Source organism: Pongo abelii, chromosome 10 (assembly GCF_028885655.2).
Source record: "Pongo abelii isolate AG06213 chromosome 10, NHGRI_mPonAbe1-v2.0_pri, whole genome shotgun sequence".
NCBI classification, from domain to species: domain Eukaryota; kingdom Metazoa; phylum Chordata; class Mammalia; order Primates; family Hominidae; genus Pongo; species Pongo abelii.
In genome coordinates this window covers 16,182,851-16,203,051 of record NC_071995.2, presented here as the reverse complement: position 1 = coordinate 16,203,051, position 20,201 = coordinate 16,182,851, and the positions used below count along the sequence as shown (strand labels likewise).

General features: G+C 36.2%; 1 protein-coding gene across 2 annotated transcripts in view; it reads right to left on the bottom strand.

Annotated features, from left to right (window-relative positions):
- The window catches only part of PTPRO (protein tyrosine phosphatase receptor type O), a 285,274-nt gene that overhangs the window by 100,427 nt on the left and 164,646 nt on the right, over positions 1 to 20,201 (bottom strand). For both annotated transcript variants that reach the window (XM_024257382.3, XM_024257383.3), the window contains exons 2-4: positions 17,482 to 17,755; positions 3,744 to 3,902; positions 1,547 to 1,699 (exon numbers count right to left, since the gene is read on the bottom strand). In XM_024257382.3, the coding sequence (XP_024113150.2) occupies positions 1,547 to 1,699; positions 3,744 to 3,902; positions 17,482 to 17,755 (586 nt within the window). The remainder of the gene's footprint in view (positions 1 to 1,546; positions 1,700 to 3,743; positions 3,903 to 17,481; positions 17,756 to 20,201) is intronic.

Genomic DNA, 20,201 nt, shown 5'->3' with positions numbered 1-20,201 from the left:
CATGTGTTGCCTTTAGAGATGTTAACACACATGTTAGAAATATGGCTTCACTACTCACCTCTCTAAAATGAAACATATAAACTCAAAATGAGTTTAAAAATTATGGAAGCACACTTTACTTACAGGGAGAAAATTATGAAGACACACTGCGTAGTCTCTGCCTATAACAGTTTCTACTTGTTCTTGAAATAGCAGTTCCATTATCACCTCTTCCATGAACTTTTTTGTTTATTTTTATTTTGAGACAGAATCTCTCTCTGTTGCCCAGGCTAGAGTACAATGGCGTGGTGTCGGCTCACTGCAAACTCCGCCTCCTGGGTTCAAGCGGTTCTCCTGCCTCAGCCTCCCAAGTAGCTGGGATTACAGGCACCAGCCACCACTCCCGGCTAATATTTGTATTTTTAGTAGAGACGGGGTTTCACCACGTTGGCTACGCTGGTCTCAAACTCCTGGACCTCAGGTGATCCACCTGCCTCGGATTCCCAAAGTGCTGGGATTACAGGCCTGAGCCACTGCGCTAGGCCCCATGAGCTTCTAATAAAAATTATCTCTTCTTGCTTTGTGTTGTTAAATAACTTTGTACCTCTGTTATAATATTTATAATTCTGCCTTGTATTAGTGCCATTCGCGTATTATGAGTACCATTTGTTGAGGACAAGGATCCTGTCTCATCAGTCTTTGTCTTCATGTCTCAGTACTGAGAACAACTTCCAGGTAGAAGGTGCTCAACTAATGTTTTTCTACTTACATTGAATAATGAAAGACATAAATAGAATCTTAACTGTTGACATTAGGTGAGTTAGTGATTTAGCTCAAATAGTTTCCTGGTCTTAGACTAATGAATAAGAATCATGACATCTTAGAATTTCAAATTGTCAAGACCTTAGAAGTAATCTATCATAATCCCTTCCTGATGCTCATCAGAATGGCCTCTCCAGCATTCCTATTGAGTACTCAGGCATACTAGGCACATACGATGTTGCTTATATTGGTGATGGGTACTTAGTAGATATATGTTTATTTTATCCATTCATTCTTCCATCCATCCATCCATCCATCCATTCATCTATCCATCCATCCATGCATCTATCCATCCATCTTACGATAGTGCTTCATATTAGTGGTGCTACTAAAATTAAGCACTGCAAGTTTTAGATACATTTGAATTTCAATATTTTCCTTTAATAATCTGATAATCTGTACTAGAATGTCTTCCCTCTGTTTTCTACCATAGGGCCACTTGTCAGCAATAACTGATGTCTACTAGATCCGGGTAAGTTAGTTAATTATAACCTTTGGTAATAATATAGTAGCTTTTTATTCAAAGATTACAAATCTATGATTACGTTGACATATTTTAGATTTTTCTTATTGAATATTTTGCCCAGTTCTTTTTACATTGATAGAAAATCTGTTTTAGGTTATTAAACACATATATTTTCTTTCTTTGCTCTGGATCAGAATATTTCTTAGGATAAAAAATAAATATACAGCAAAATATAACTGAATTGTTTTTTCACTATATTTGATTCTTCAGGAGACTTACCAGTTCTGTGCTGTTTGGGTTCATGACTGACACCACTGTACTCAACAAGGGTACTTTTATTAAAAGTTGCCTCAGATACCAGCTGAAAGGTGATATTACTATAACACATTCCTGGCAGCCAGTGATTAAATACTGTTTTTCCCTTAAAGAAATCTGTGAAAAGAAAATCAATTACATGAAAAATATGGTCTTCTAAATGTCACACACTTCTGGAAAGTTTGAAACAATTATGGTTAAACATTCACAAAATAATATTTCCTTCAACTACTGTTATGGTCAGTAATAAAGAGTTAGTAGAAGGCTAGAGATGAAACGTTGAATGTTTAGACTCAATCCTGAAGGGCTTTTTCTGACAAAATTCCTAAGGAGATCAAACACAATTGGAGTTAACTTTTTTATGATAGGAACTTTTGGGGTATGTATTAATTGAAGGAGATAATATAAAGAAATTGTGGAAGTTAAGTTTACACTGGCCATTTACTTTAAGATAAAAATCCAAGGTATTTTGCCACCTTATGACCTAAAAAAAAAAAAAAACAATTTTACAAGAAAAGTTTTCATTTAGAAAAACTAGCCTAATTTAAAACTGGTTTATTTGCCAGTTTGCAGACAGAACCTGCCCAAAAAAAGAAATAATAAAAGTTTGGATTCCACTTAGAAAACTTTAAAGAGAATAACAATAAACTAAAAATCCAATCCAACTCAAAAGAAATGAGAGAACAAAACTAAAAGTACCACTTATTGAATTGAAATCTAAAAATAGTTTGAAAAAGTAATTGACTTAAGAATGGGATTATATTAATTATTTTAAAATGTATGATTGTTAACAAAAGTTTCAGTAATTGCTTTTTAATCATTCATAAATATCTGCATGTGATCTATAAACAAATAACTTTCCATTTATTAATTTGCAGATTATCTGTTTTCATTGTAAATAAAGAACATAATAATTTGTGGAATTTGTGTTTCTTTGATTTTTTCAAAGTTTAAAAAAACTAAATTCACTGCATATATTTCATTCATTCATTCATTCATTCATTTTGAGATGGAGCCTTGCTCTGTTGCCCAGGCTGGAGTTCAGTGGTGTGATCTCGGCTCACTGCAACCTCTGCCTCCTGGGTTCAAGGGATTCTCCTGCCTCAGCCTCCTGAGTATCTGGGACTACAGGCGCCCGCCACCACGCCCGGCTAGATTTTTTTGTATGTTTTAGTAGAGACGGTGTTTCACCATGTTGGCCAGGCGGTCTCAAACTCCTGAACGCAAGTGATCTGCCCACCTCGGCCTCCCAAAGTGCTGGGGTTACAGGCGTGAGCCACCACTCCCAGCCCCACTGCATATATTTTAAATAGTGTCTCAGAAAAACTAAATCTGTTGAAGAAATGAGTGTGTAAAAGCAGCAAGTGAAAGTGACATTTTCCTGGATGTCATGCTCTGTGTGCTTCAATACTCTTTCTCTTCCCACCAATACATGTTTCCAGTTACAGTCAGCCAATTCTGATACCATTACCTACCTCCCACCCCCACCCGATGTGTCCTGAGAGTATTCAAGTTTCTTCACTAGGATTCACTCCCACATGAAACTGAATGCCCTCTCTTCCCTCTCCCTCTAGTCCCTTCCACCCAGAGAAGTTTATTTTGTTCCTTTGACTAATTTGAAGTATTACTTCTCCTGGGCTCTTTTCTCTCCCTTCCCCACAAGGTTCCCATCAAGCCAGTGAAAAAGTGAAACTAATTTTTGTATGTTAATGTATTCATTTAGCTGGTCATACAGCATCGCATTTGAGGATGTTGGATCATCTCCAAGTGAAACTTTGCAAAAGGCACCACTCTGGCTTCCCAGTCCCAGAAATGCCCATCTATCATACCCAGAAAGAAACGGTTACTTGTGCTTCTAAACTTAAGTCTGAATTTATTTCCTGCACCAGGCATGCTGCCTTAGGGAAGAGTAACATGTAAGTGACAATAATTTGAGTATTTCTCATGCTGAACACATGACACACGGCTCTCAAGTAATGAACCAGATGTTCTAGGCTTCCCCATAACACGATTTTCATAAATGATAATTATTTTTAATGGCTCATTTATAAGTCAAATAGTGAATTATAAAACCTCTTTGCAGTAAGAGAGAACATCATTTGGGAAAAGCTTTGTAAAAAGTGAGGGTCATCATTGATTAAGCCTTCCTTTTGCTGCTTACCTTTATATAGCATTGTCCGGAAGTCTTTACCTTCCCAGTAGCTAATGTTCACTCTTGTGAAAACGTTATATTTTTCTGGGTAATGAATTTCAAACAGGACTCCTGTTTCAGGAGAAGGTTTATAGTCATATATGGACACACTGGTTACAGGTAGAGGTTCTACAGAAGTGAAGTAAATGGAGAAAGGGAAAAGAAAGAGGAGAGAGAAAGGTCGATATCAATACTTGAATTAAGCAAGGATTACACCCACCAGAAATTCACACATATTTTCACTGTCTGTGGGCAATAAACTCCTCAGTACCCACGAATTGAATGTTCTTAGCAGTAATTAATAAAGTACATTTTATGTGGTGCTTTCTGCTTTTTGAAGAACTTTTACATTTATTTTTCCTTTTGCAACAGTCCTGAGATCTAGGAAGAGCAAATATTAATATCTCCATCCCACCTATAAATATAATGATGACTCACAGACTAAATTACTTGTCCAAGGTAATTTAACAAGTACATGACAGTCTGTATCTCCAGATTCCTAGTTTATTTTTCTTTTTCTCATGCAAAGGAAATTTGATATCAGTAACAGACCAGTAACAGAAAATAAGTTTTGGCTCAGACCAATGATAGTTATATGATAATTTATTTCCTCCTGTGAACATAACACATATTTTTCCATATGAAGCATAAAATTTTAAACTGTCCAATGTTGTAAAAAATATGTTTTGTGGTGTTTATCAAACCACTCTTTCTATAGAAATTTAAAGAAAACATTTCTATTTTGTTTGAGTAGTTCATTCACTGGAAAACTTTAAAAATACTAATTTTTTAAAATCCATGATCGATATATGTCTGCCTCTCCTCCCCCTCCCACTCTCTTGCAAAATTCTTGTAAATAATGCATTTTGCACCTTCCTGAAGAAGCTAATAAATAGATTTTACTTGTATGAATTTTATTAAGAAGATATGTTAAATAATTTGGTTTGGGGTCACCTGTAATTCCAGCATTTTGGGAGGCCAAGGCAGGCAGATCACCTGAGGTCGGGAGTTTGATAACAGCCTGACCAACAAGGAGAAACCCTGTCTCTACTAAAAGTACAAAATTAGCCAGGCGTGGTGACATGCGCCTGTAATCCCAGCTACTCAGGAGGCTGAGGCAGAAGAATCACTTGAACCTGGGAGGCAGAGGTTGTAATAAGCAGAGATCGCACCATTGCACTCCAGCCTGGGGTACAAGAGTGAAATCTCAAAAAAAAAAAAAAAAAAGAAAAAAGAAGAAAAGAAATATGAAGATAAGTAAAATTTAAAAGCTGTTGGAACCCCAAAAGGTGTGACTGTGATCTGAGTCACATATAGTTATAACTTCTGTTCTCAAATTACAGATTAACTCACTTTATTTTTCTTGTTCTGTACAATGACTAGAGGGAATTAAATGATGTCAGGGACAAAAATCTCCTGCCTTCTTAATTAATGACTCGTTGCAGATTAACTTCCCCCCTTTGTTGTCCTGCTTTGCTTAGGCTGGATAACAGAAAACCCATAAATAACTATTACACTCTATGTAAAAAAATGTTAAATGTACCCTTTCCCAAAAGAAACACTGCTTATAACCAATGAAATTTCTGTAAACAGGTGTCTACCTTGTATGAATAATTATTTTGTAATCCTGATAAAAACTTCTCTGTCTCTGCCTATAGAAATGAGATCCTAATTTCACTACTTCAGAGCACTGACTGAATTCTTTTGGAGTTGGTGTTTCCAGGTGGTCCAGCCTCACACTTTGTGCTTGAAAAAACTCTCTTTAAATGAGATTCTGACCCTTTTGATGATTTTAGGTTGACAGAAAAAAAATTTTTTGATTCACAGTTTTAGAATTGAGAGAGTTCTTGGACATCATCTATAGGCTAACCTAAAGAAATGTCCTTAGTTTAAACTTCACATTTAAAAAATTTCAATTTCAATAACATGAGAACTCCAAATTTGACTTAGTTCATTCAATCAATAACTATTGAGGATCTAGTATGTCTCAATCTGTAGCTGAATGTATTTTATTTTGTTGCTCAGGGTCTTAATCTATCTTTGCTTTTGACTTTAAGCAACCCAGAAATAATTGAAGCTACATGTTCATACTTTGATTTTTCCTGGAATTTTCTGAAAAACAGCATCTACAAAAAAGTTAGGAAGACCTTCAGACTCCAGTATATTTTATGATCATGTCACTGTAGACTATGTGCTATAGTCTGGTTAAAAGGTTTGAATTTTATCTTTGTCTCATCCCTAGTCTTCCTACATGAAGGTAACATTTCTGAATGAACTCACTAACTCACTTACGTACCATGTCAACCAACCAACCAACCAACCAATCAACCAACGCTTGAAGACTCTGTTTGGAGTTCAAAACTCCCAAAGAAGTTTTGAACTGCTTCAAGTTCTTTTTTTCAACCCAGCCTAATTTACTAACCCATGGAGTCTACCAGATCCAGCTATTGACTCTGGCCCTAGGAGAACTAAAATGAAAGGAGACAGAAAAAGTAGCCACGGAGCAGTAACTCCTCCACTACTGCAGTCCTGTTTCACATCCTCATCAGGGTTTCTTCCACTGAAAAGAGAAGTTAGAAGGGCACTCAATCTTTCATGCCCTGAGGCACGAAGTCTGCACGTCAAAGCCACGGTCAGACTTTGAAATTCAAGACAGACAGGAGGATTAGAGGACAGATATTTTATTTTCCAATTTTTTTTTCTGCAACAAGCTACTTAAACTTTAAACTAAGAGAATGTCTTAAAATGCCTGCTTATATGTTTGTTTTATGTTTCCCTCAGCTTCAGTGTAAATGACCCAGGTCAGCTGTAAATCCTGTTGATGTCTAAGCATTACTGAGGAGTATTCAATTCAAGAACTACTGTTTTTAGAAGAACTCAAATGTATAGTCTAAAAATATTTTACTATCTTTCCAGTGACTTCTCTCATTGTCTTTCTTTTTAGAAATTAAGTGGTGTGGTATGAACCAGAGCTATAGTTACTAACAGGCATTTTAGTGATGACAAGGTTAAATCCTAATCTAAGCCGATAGTCCTTGCCCTGTCAGTCACTCCATCGTACTTCCCTTTCTTTTCTTAGGACCAGCCTGGACTGGACAGATAAATGGAGTTGTTGGACAAGGTGAATCATTTAATATCTTTGTTCATTACTTTCTTGTCCACAGATGTTTTAATTTTTCAAATAAATAAAGTATTAGAAAATATAGTTGAAATTCCCCCATGTAACTTACCCAAACCCCATTCTTTTCCCACCATGACCAGAAGTAAATTATTACTCTGAATCTGGTATTTATCTTCTCATGCATGTTTTTTAAACTTATATATTTGTAAGCGTCCAACATTGTTTCATGTTTTAAATTATTATGTAAATTATCATAACTATCCTGCAGCTTGTTTTTATTGCCTAACATTGTTTTAAGATTTATCACTCTTGATACAAGAACGTCTAAAAATTTTATTTTAGTGTCCATTTTGCAACTATATAACCTACACAATATACCTGTTATTCTTTTAGTAGAGTAATTGCTTTTAATCATTCACTCTCACAAACAATGCTGCAATAAGTGTTTGCGGCATGTTGACTTAGGTTGCAAATCCTGAATAGAAGAGTCTACACATCATCTGTGTCAGATAGTCTCAGAAAGTTTTCTAATTAGATTAGAAATCAGATTAGGGCAATTTACATATCTATTAGCAGTGTATGATAGTTCCTCCTTCTCCATATTATTTTCCAACTTTCGCTGATGTCAGTCTTTTTAATTTTTGCCACTCTGAGGTGTGTGAAATGTTGTCTCTTTGTTTTAATTTCCTGCTCATGGGGATTAATGATTTTTTCTTATGTTTTTTGGTTAATCAGCTTTCCTTTTCTTAGAATTGTTAAATTCTTTTGCCTGTTTTGGGGTTCTTTTTCCATCTTCTCCTGCTAATTTGTAACACAATCTTTGTCATATACCATATTCCCATTGTCATTTTTTTAAATTGTGTCCTGGACTTTCCTCTAGAGTCACCTTTTTTCTTGCTGAAATCTATCTATTAACAGTTCTTTAACTCAGAGCTATGGGTGTTAAGTTCTCTAGGCTTTGTATATTAGAAGATTTCTTTATTTTATCTTTATTCTTAATGTGGTTTATTCTTGATGTATCTGGGTATAAAATTCTAGGTAGACAGGTATTTTCCTCAGTACTTTGAAGATGTTGTTTTTTTTGTTTTCTTTCACCAGTTATTGCAGAAGGAAAGACTTCTGTCAGTAGAATAATCATTCCTTTGTAGATACTTAGCTTTTTTTCTCTTGTACCTTTCAAGCTTATCTATTTTCATTTAGCCTTAGTAATCTGATGATATATAATAACAATAATATAGCATTATATATTTAGGCATAGTTTTAGTTTTGAATTACTCTATTAGGTACTTAGTTGGAATGCTCTGTCAGTCTGTGAATTCATGTCATTCTTCAAGTCTTGGAAATTCTCATAATCATCTCTCCAAATATTGTGCCCACCATTCCCTCCTTCTTTTTCATGAATTCTTAAGCCTTCTTAGCTAGAGCCTCTCCCACTTCCACGCCTGTGAATTGCCTCACTGTGCTATATTATGGGGCAAATTGCATGGTATTATCTTCCAATTTACTAGCTCTTTATAACTTTTATCAGTAGAGAATTTGTCCTATCTACTGAAGCTTTTCAATTAGTAAACTTTAAATTTAATCAATCAAATTAATTTTACCTAGTTTGATGAATTAAATTTTTAATTAATTTAAATATGTTTTCATTTATAAAAATTTTAATTTATTCATGTTTATTCTATATGTTTTTACTTTATTTCTGCAAATTTTTTTTGAGATAGGGTCTCATCATGTTGTCCAGCCTCGATTTGAACTCCTGGAATCAAGGGAACCTCCTGACTCAGCTTCCTGATTAGGTGGAACTGTAGGCACAGCACTGCACTGTTTCTGCCAATTTTTTTTTTTCACTAATTCCCTGGTTTCAAAAACTGGAGGCGGTTCTCACATTTATGTCCTTGAACATTCTAAACATAATTAAATTTTTGTTAAATTGCTATTTAAAATATAATCTCAACTGTTATAGTTGTTTTGATATCTATCTTTTTTAGCATAAGTTCTTCACGCGTTTTGAGACACAGGCTCTGGGCTCATTTGATGCTTTTTCATCTCCCCATTTCTCTCTTATTATGCCTTGCTTTTAAAAATAATTAAGCCATTACATCCTCTCAGCCCACCAAAGCACCCAGTCTACAACAAGACATGTGACATTATTTTGCCATTCTTAATATTGTGGATGATATAGTGGTTATCACTATAGATTCATTCACTGAGTCAGAGAGTAACTAGCCTTGGACCTTGGTAGTAAGATGAATATGTGTTTCCTGCATCCTCAGGTATTTATGTATGTTTTTGTTTGTTTGTTTGTCAAACAGGAAGAATCTTTGCTGTAAGCAGAGAGGCTGGCTCTGTGCCCTGTCTAGCGTGGAGCATTTCAGTCCTTCTGACTATACTGGGGCCCAGACTCAATAGTGTCTTTTCCAGACCCAGAGCACAGAGGGCCCATTACTTCAGCCCATTTCCCCACTTTGAGTTTTTATCTTGTTTCTGGTTCTTAGAGAACTGTTGTGGTTTTAGGTCTGGAAATGTGCTTCTGCTTTTCTTTTTGCTTTGTGGTAGAAGCAAAAAGTGGATGACAAGAAGAATGGACTGCATTATTTTGACAAGAAATCCTAGCATAAGTTCCCAGTTTTTTCTTTAATAAAAAATGACATTTAGTATGATTATTTTTTCCCTCATTAGGTGTCTCATATAATGAAAACTTATGTTCAAATTGAACAATATTTTATGCCCCTTAATTATCTTTGAATCATTCAAGAGAGATCATGAATAGGAAAGTTTTGAAAGTTCTGAATGTGACTATCTCAGAGAAGAGACAAAGCAACACAAGCAAATGTGGAGAACATACTGTTTAAAGAAAACAAAAGTAGCTCTGTATTACTTATTAAATGCTAACTGCTGAGTTGCTTCTTTCTGAGATTGCTCTGTTTAGCTGGACTAAAGAATAAAAGCTAAAGAAGCAATTGTGTTCATGTTCAGTAACCTCTGATGTGACCAACTGAAGGATGTGTCTCTTCTGGCACAGTTCTCTTGAGGGAGAGGATCTGGGATTAGACCCTCACTTCTGATGGCAGGCACAGGGAAAAGAGACTGGACTGAGGCCAGAGCTGCTGTTTGGTGTTTAGATGATGATTTGAGAACTGACCTGGCATCTCAGCTACATCGAAGCAGGCCAGTGAGGTAGGTCTGGCAGCAGCAGCTGCCCACGGTCCAAGTGAGGTAGTGACCATCACATCCAGTACCTTAGTTCAAGTTCTCATCATTTCTTTCCTCGAGCATTTCAACAACTTTCTCAATTATTCTCCCTGCCTCCATTCTCACCTTAATTTTCTTATTCATTTCTGCTCAAAATTTCAATGTCTGTAGACTACTTGATATTCTCACTTTAGTCAGAATCTTTGTCCTAAACTAGTCACCTCCATCTCACTGATATTTCCCTGCCCAATCTGTCTCAATCTCCTTCACTTTTGACACCTTGAGTAACTTTCTATTTAATGCCATTGATACTTCTTATATTGATTGATCCTATACTGCATGCTTTGTTAAGGAGCTTACTTTATATTATTTTATAATGCCCCCACCAAGTAGGCACTCTAATTATCCCAATATTACATATTATAATGATACGACAGATCAAGTGAGCAAACTACAGTCCACAAAGCCAAATCTGCCCTGCCACCTGTTTTTGTTTGATTTTTTTTTCTTCACTTTTATTTTAGAATCAGGGCACATGGATGAAATTGGAAATCATCATTCTCAGTAAACTAACGCAAGAACAAAAAACCAAACACCGCATATTCTCACTCATAGGTGGTAATTGAACAATGAGAACACATGGACACAGGAAGGGGAACATCACACTTCGGGGACTGTTGTGGGGTGGGGGGAGGGGGGAGGGATAGCATTGGGAGATATACCTAATGCTAGATGACGAGTTGGTGGGTGCAGCGCACCAGCATGGCACATGCATACATATGTAACTAACCTGCACGTTGCGCCCATGTACCATAGAGTCTAAAGTATAAGAATAAGAAGAAGAAGAAGAAGAAGAAAAAGAAAAAAATAATAAAATAAATTATTTTGATTAAAAAAAAATGGGACAACAGACACTAGGGAATACAAGAGGAGGCAGGGAGGGAGGGGAGTAAGGGTTGGAAAAAGCCATTTATTGGGTACTATGCTTACTACCTGAGGTGACATATTCATTCATGCTCCAAATCTCAGCATTGTGCAATACACCTTTGTAACAAACCTGCACATGTGTGCCTTGTTTGATTTTTGAGCTAAGAAAGGCTTTTACATTTTTAGATGTTGGACCTAAACAAAAGAATAGTATTTCACGGCACATGAAAATTATATAAAAAAATAAAATTTTGGTGTCTATAAAGTTTAATTATAAAATAGTCATTATCATTTATTTATGTATTGTGTGTGGCTGCTGTTGTTTGCAACAGCAGAGTTGTGTAGTTGCAATATAGACTGTACAGCCCTCAAAGCATAACACACTTATTATCTAAGGCTTCATAGGAAAAGTTTGCTAACCCCTAGAATGAACTGTAGATTTGAAAACTAAGATTTAGAGAAAGTAATCATCTGCCCAAGGCTATACATATGATTGAACTACTACCCCAAATACTTGCTTGATAATTTTTCTACTCCAATACAGGATTCAGGATCTCTTGGCTTGCAGCTCTGCTACAAGAGAGAGCTTTCCCCATTCAAATCCTATTATGTAATTTCTCCCTCATCACTTATAGGTTAAAGTCTAAATTCCTTTGCAAGGTACTTAAAGTTCTTCAACATTACTAGCCACCTTTCTTGTTATTTTCTGGAACAGCTAACACTTGCCATCTTAACTTTTTACAGTCATCAAGTGTGCCACGCTGTGTATGCCTCCATTATTTGCATATACGATTCCATTTGACTCTGTAACACTTTCCTTTCTTTATTCTTGTGGCAAATTTTCCTTTATTTTTCAATGATTGTTTCTTCTGTGCTGCCTTCCCAGTGCTCCCTAGGAAGGCAAGGCAGTCTCTTTCACGTAATTCTTTCACAGTGTCAGAGGCATTTGAACCAGGGCAACCCCATCTTGAATAGGGACTGGGTAAAATAAGGCTGAGACCTACTGGGGCGGACCTTGGTGATAAAACAGGCTGCAGTAAAGAAGCTGGCCAAACACCACCAAAACCAAGATGGCAATGAGACTGACCTCTGGTTGTCCTCACTGGCTCATTATACACTAATTATAATACACTAGCATACTAAGAGATACCCACCAGTGCCATGACAGTTTACAAATGCCATGGCAATGTCAGGAAGTTACTCTATATGGTCTAAAAGGGGCACAAACCCTCAGTTCTGGGAATTGTCCACCCTTTTTGGAAAACTCATAATAATCCACCCCCTTGTTTAGCATGTAATCAATAAATAACCATAAAAATGGGCAACCAGCAGTCCTTGGGCTGCTCTGCTTATGGAGTAGCCATTCTTTCTTTCTTTTACTTTCTTAATGAACTTGGTTTTGCTTTGCAGTGTGCACTTGCCCTGAATTCTTTCTTGCGTGAGATCCAAGAACCCTCTTGGGGGTCTGGATTGTGACCCCTTTCTGGTTACAATAGCAGTTATCATATTATTTGTAATGGTTTTTATTTGTCTCTTCCACTATAGTATAACATCTTTGATTATGAGTATTTTTATCTATCTTTATTTCTTTGGTACCCAGGACATGGCACAGAGAATGTACCTGATAACTAAAATAAAAATTCATGAATTATTTTTATTTGGAATAGGACTGTATAGAATACTATATTTGTAGAGTGTCTCCATGTGTATTCTTTAATGTGTACAGCCACTATCTGTAGAACTTCACTGACATATGACACAGCTGTGTGTATGTGACATTTCCTCAATTTCCAAGCAACTGATTCCAGGTATCCTTTTACCTGCTGAGAAACTACCCCTTCCCTCTGAAGGGCATGCAATACACTGAAGGTTCTCAATCAATTAAATATTAATGAGATGTCACAGCCTAAGGGTTGTGAAATTCTTTTGAACTGGCCAAATGACTCTGCTGTGCCAAATTTATTCTTTGCCATGTTTTTCAGCTTTCTCTAAGAGTGACAGACTCAGAACAACTATAGTAAAATATCAAAGGACTGCCCTGGGGCCAATTGCTTTGTCATTGCTTATTTCATCAAGACAAGCATCTAACACACAATAAATGACTGCTACAAATGTACTCTTTTATTCTCAGGAGAAATATGTCAACTCTGTGAGCAGATACTACAAATGTTGTCCAAACTTGTTTAAAAAGCTTTCAGTTAGAAAAATTAAAATGGCAAAAACACATCATTAACTGACAGATAATGTTAGTTTCAGAGCTCAAAAGTTATCTTAGTCATCATGTACTTTAATTCCCTCTTTTATGAAGGTGGAAGCTGAAACCCAAATGTCACCAAATGCCAGCTCATGCCTAATGTCACAGAAATATTTGTGCACTAATCCCCACTTCTTATATTCCCAACCTATTATTGCTCCTTAAATTTGGGATAATGTAATTGAGCCTTTAAAAATGAGGTACAAGACAATATTTAACAGGCCATCATGAATTAATTTTACTCTTTGGAAATCAATATGTGTTTCCTCTTCCCCTTAAGATATAGAAAGCCCCTGGACAACATCACTTCTTCTCCACTTCAACAAGGAAAAGCCACGTAAGCCACGAAATCATAACTATTCTAGAGGTTACAGGAGAGGTGAGGTAGCAAGTCAACCAAGTGATGTGAATTCCAAGGAGTGACCAGCCCCTCTGGAGAGAGGTGACACACTATTTCACCTTTGGCAAAGCACAGCAGGAAGAGGATACAACATTGAAGCAGGTAAGAAGAAAGCAGCTCCGAGTTTAATGGATTCATAAAGGCTGAGTATGGTCTAAATGAATGCATAGAATTGCTCTGTCCAATATGGTAGCTATTAGCTACATAGAGCTATTTAAATCAAATTTTAAATGAACTAAAGCTAATTAAAATTAAAAATTAGTGGCTACTATGTTGGACAATATGGATATAGAACATTTCCATCATCCCAAAGTTCTAGGTCACCACTGGTCTAGACTAACTGGGAGACGCAAACACAAACAGTCTACTGTCTCTCTCTAGCTTTCCCCTTGGGCCTCTACCCCATGCTCATGAGGACTACAAGAGGCAGGATAGGGGACTGGAGAGAGCCTCCCTCTGGGGGGTTGGGGATGGGGGTATGGGGGCGACAGGTGTGCAGATGATAATTGAAACCACTAAGAGGCCAGCAAGAAAACTTACTTCCCTGGACCTTTCCTGAATACAAAGGAGAAGCCTTAATGTATTGTGGAGGGGCAGAAAAATCTTTCCTTTCTAGTTCTCAGGAAAAGATCCCTTCTTTTGAAGGATGAATAGAAACAAAAGACGCCTGTTCCTGGGAGAGGAGCAGAAACTCTTTTGGGATCAGAGTCCTACACTGATACAAAGTAGAGTATCAGTGGTTCTGCTACCACTGGAGAAGAGGCAGGAAACTCTCTGACCCACAGATTTAATGTAGAATTTCAGTGTCAGTGTAATTTGAGGCGTAAAAATGTCAAGAATATCCCATCTAACATCACAGGGTCTGCCTAAGCCTGAGGCTGGACTATGAGAATCAAGAACATCCTCTGTCCCCACCAAAAAGTTAGCAATGAGTGAAAAGCAAGAGCAGTCTATTGCTGGGGGAGCTCTTCTGTGGTGCCGGTGTTCAGGGCTTGCTGCTTATTGAGGGTGAAACTGAAGCACTGAGAAATACCCACTACCACTCCTGGCAGCCTATCATGGGAAGAACTGGAAATCTGTGATGAAAGAAAGGTGTCTAATACCTTAAACCCAGCTCAACTATTGACTAGATTGACTCACTCCCCGTTCTACCTGACAGCCTAGCAATATGGTAAATCCAAATTCAACCATAGAAATAATTGTATTATATTATAATAATAAATATTAATAATTACATGTATATTGTCTAAACCTGCACTATTTAAATTGGTAGCAACTAGCTACATACGGCTATTGAGCAATTAAAATTAGGCTAGTGCAACTTTATTTTTATTTAAATTTATGTTTGAAAGTAAAAAAAATGTAAATTTGTATATTGATTATATGTTGAAATAATAATATTTTGAATATAATGGATTAAGTAAACCATGATATTAAAATTAATTTCACCTTTTTAAAAAGCATTTTAATGTGTCTACCAGAAAATCTACTATTACATATAAGGTTAACATTCTCTTTTTATTGGATAGTGCTGTCCTAAATACTCCAGTTAAAAGACAAAGATTTTTAGATTGGAAAAAAAAGCAAGACTCAACTCTATGCTGTCTGCAGGAAACCCTTTTACAGATAAAGACAGAAGTAGGCTGAAAGCAAAAGGATGGATTAAGTATGCCACACAAACACTTAAAAAAGAAAACTATGGCTATTTTAATATCAGACAAAAGGGAAATTAACACAAGGCATGTTGCTTGGAATATAGAGGGACATTACATATAGTCAAAAGGGTCAGTTTATCAAGAAGACATAGCAATCTTAAAAGCTTTTGCACCTAATAACAACAGAGCTTCAAAATATGTAAAGCATAAACCAAAATAAGTGAAAGGAGAAATAGACAAATTTACAGTTACAAGTGGAGACTTTCAGACTCCTCTATCAGTCATTATTAGAACAAATAAACAGAAAGTCAGTAAGGATATAGAAGACTTGAACAATCAACGTGACCTGGTTGGTACTTGTTGAAACTTCACCTAGGAAGTGTTCACAGAATACACAGCAAGAAAGACCGTATTTGGGCCCATAAAACAAATCTCAACAATTTTCAAGTAAATGAAATCATATAAAATATGTTCTCTGATCACAACAGCACTTCCTCAAGGAATCAATAAAAAAAGATGTCTGCAAAATTTCCAAATTTTGGGGTACTCAACACACTTGTAAGCCCTACAGGTCAAAGAAAAACATCATGAAGGAAAACAGAATATATTTTGAATGGAACTCATTGCAAATGCTAAGTGGTATTCTAGAAATCTTTTAGCATTTACTTACCTATCAAATTTCTTCACGAACGGTTAGCTAAAGGGCTGAATCATTTAGCTGCAACTGATGAGGAATGGCTGAGTGCATGCTCATAAATGTTGTATCAGCAACCGTCATTACAGTCCTAAATCTATTTTTCTTTGTGCCTTATTTTTTTTTCCCCTGGATCTCTCCTATTACTTGCTCAACTAAATTGAACTAATACTTATGGATCATCTATTAAGCGAGCATAAGGCTTGGGCTAGGTGTTTATGAAATTATGAAGATAAGTAAGACAGAGCTTTAGATTTTAAGGAGTGTGTATTGTAGGCGTTATGTGCCTATATCTGCTGCCTAAATCTGACTTGCAATTCATCTTTTTCTAGAGCTTGTTTAAGACAGTATTTTACCAGGTAAGTTCTCCCTTTAACTCAACTAGTAGATTTGTTCATTACGTCTATAAACTTTGAAGGTCTTGGGTCTATGCCATTCCTAATTTTTAGGGCTCACTACTGATCCTGGGATTCTGCCAATGGAGACTTTAATTAATTTTTGACAGACGTGTTAAAAATATGTCCTCTAGCTTGGTTCTCAGTTTTTGCTCCTTGTAGTTTCTGCTTCCTTTTATCCCAACAGATAATATCACTGTCTTTCCCCATATTTATCACCAGAACAATCACACATAGATGGCATTTAACAAATTGCAGCTGTTGCAAAACTTACACTAAAGAACATAAGCAAAAGGGACTTTGCTGAGCCATTATATTGTGCTAGTGATAAACTCTACTGTCTTACAGATATCAGTTTTTCTTCCACAGATCAGCATAGACAGTAGAGTCACATCTTAATTTGAGATTAGATATTAAAGTCAGTGGGTAAAGTGAAAAAAAATCACATGGAGTTAAAACTATTCCTAAAAATTTCCCAATGTCAGCCTTAACTCTTTATGGCATGGACTAATGAAGGTTAAAATGCCAGTAATTTTTTTTTCTTGGCATTTTTTCTTAAGAAGTAGAAGGCAAAGCTATTTTGAAGATGAGGTGGGGAATAACAACTGATAAATAAATCTTTTTCTCTCTCTCAGCCAAAGACCTATACATGAATTCGAGCAGGTTAAATAGGACTATCGGTTCATTGTCCCCAAACTGAATTGCTTAATATGAGAATACATGCTCTGGAAAAAATAAACAAGTTATGATGACATTATTAAGTAATACAGCAGAAAACTACATGGTCCAATCATGAGTTTGAAATTGTCACTCAGTCTCAAAATATACTACTTCATTGAGGTTTACTTTTTTTGGTTTAAAAATATTTTTGCTATCACAAGGTAAAGAGTAAACATCAAACTTCAGCAAGAAGCTATATTCTTAATATAGCTCATAACTTTGAATCTATGTCACTTGGAATTAAGGCAAGTGATTTTGCCATTCTGGGTGGAGTCTGTCAATTAGAGCCCCACGGGAAGAAACAGGGGAACAATAAGAAGAAACGGGACAATATTACACATGATGCTTACTTGTTAACACAGTGATTGATCTGGATGGCTTGGTCACCACATTTCCATTTACCACTACCAGAGTGATTATATAATAAAGGCCATGATAACTGGCCTTGAAAATAACAGGAGGAGGCAAAGTGCTGTTGAATTCCTCAAATTCGAAGAAATAATTTTTGGATTCACCAGTTATCTTCACAACATACACAGATGCTGGACTGATGACGTCTGAAGCTTCTAATGAGACAACGATGTTATTATCATCTTGGACAGTTACATGGAAAGCTGTAGCATTCTGTTGAATGAAAGAGAATAAAAAGAGATGGAGATTATATTCAGATAATTGGCAATAAATTTATGCTAAGATAACTTTTACATATTATTGTGTATCATAAACATTAGTTATGTTTATGATAAGCCGTACTTCTTAAAATAGAGTTACATAGGTATTTTAGTTACACAAGGAAAATCAGAAAGAGATTATCCTTCTTAGGATTAATAATCTTCTCAGGGTTTTACTTTGAGGATTTTTTTCCACTGAAAAGCTGCTTCCAGTTTGTGGACAATGTCATGTAATAAACAAAATAAACATCTTGTGGAGGAGTAAATAATGAATGAGTCATTTTGACACTCAGGTTCTAGGGAAGTTCTTGGTTTCAACTGTGCTGGCAAAGTTACATGGTTCAAAGAAGTACTCTTTTTACTTTAGAGGGAGTGATGCTAGGAGAATATATCAAGGCAGCTATTTCCTCTATTTCCTCTCATCTGCTAGTTCTGAAAATTATAAAAAGGTCAGGACTGAGAAACTGGTGTTGATCCTTGTCATTAAAGATTTACCAGCATAATCTCTTAAAGATGAAGGAAGCTATACTAGTGAGGAAGAGACCAGATGGAGGATCTGCAGGAGTCTACAGGATCAGCAGTTGATGGACTTTTTAAAAACTTTGCTCCAAGTCTCCAAATATGTATTTATGGACAATACCTGAAAAGTCATCCATGGAATTGGTTTAAATATTCCTCCCTGATTCTGTCTCAGACTCCAGAGGCAGAATTAATCTTTCTTTCTGGTCTCAAACAAGACTCATGTACTTTGTACCACGTGCTTGTGTTTAATTTATCTTCTAGGTATGTAGTGTCCCGGGTGAGTAAGTTATTCGCTGCACTAAGCCTCAAATTCCTTTTCTATAATAGCAGGATAGAAAAATTGCTGAAACTTGTTAAGAATCTACAAGGATCCAGGCACTATGCCAGGCACTCCATATATAAAAACATCTCATTTAATATTGAAAATAACCTCATGAGATAGGTATCGTTATTTTTAATCTCACTTTGTAGCTGAGGAAACTGAAGCTCAGAAAGATTAAGTCACTCGCCCATGGTCACCAGTACAAAAAATCAGTCTCATGATTGTTCCACATGTTCATTTGTCTTCATCTCTTAACTTACTTTCTTAACACCGAGTCTGTCATATAACACATAACACATGACTGGTAAGTTTCTGTTACATCAGTGGAGGGATGACTGATTGAATTAATGATATATGGGCATTTGCCTCTAACAAATTACTCAATTTATTGATTTTGGTTTTATTATTCTTATTTTTAATTGACACATAACAATTTTACATCTTTATGGGGTACCCGTGATATTTTGATACATGTATACATTGTGTAATGAGCAAATCAGGGTGATTAGCTTATCAACCACATCAAACATTTATCATTTCTTTGTGTTGGGAACATTCAAAATCCACTCTTCTAGCTATTTGAAAATACACGATAAGTGTTAATACAGTCCCCCTATAGTACTATACAGCATTAGAACTTATTCCTCCTGGCTAGGTATACTTTTGTATCCCTTAACCAGCCTTTGGCTGTCCTCCTCTCTCTCCCTTCCTTGACTCTAGTAACGACTTCTGCTGGAGCAACTTGCGAGTTTTTTTTTTAGCATTGTGAGGAAAAACGTGGTATTTATCTTTTAGTGCTTGGGTTATTTCACTTGATATAATGTCCTTCAGGTTCATCCACGTGGTTGCAAATGACAGAATTACCTTTTTATTTTAAGGCTGAATGATATTCCACACACACACACACACACACACACACACACACACATATATATATATATATATACACACACACACCCACCATCTTTTCTTTATCCATTAACCCTCTGCTGGACACTTAAGTTGATTCTGTATCTCGCCTCCTGTGAAGAGTACTGCAATAGACATGGGAGTGCAGAGAAATCGTCAACATACTGATTTCCTTTCCTTTGGATAGATACCCAGTAGTGGGATTGCTGGATCATATGGTAGTTCCATTTTTAGGTTTTTGAGGAACCTCCATACTGTTTTCCATAATGGCTGAACTAATTTACATTTCCACCAACAGTTTAACTTATTGATTTTTGTTTCTCACATATTTTCAGCAACCAAATGAAGCACACAATACACATCACTACTCTCTGAGAGGTTTTATAGACTGAAAAATGTACTGACTTTTTCTTGTTATTTTATTTTTCAGAAATCCAGTTTTTACAGGCCCTAGTACTTATAAAGAATGTCTGGCATAAACAAAGTTAATTCTGTCTTAACATTGAATAGACTAAATTGTGTTCCTGATATTCTTATCATACTAGACCATAAGTCCTCTAAGGTCAGGAATTGCACGTTATTTCCAGCTGCATCTCCAGCTCTAGGATCAGTACCTGGCATATGGTAAGTGCTTTTGATGTGGGTG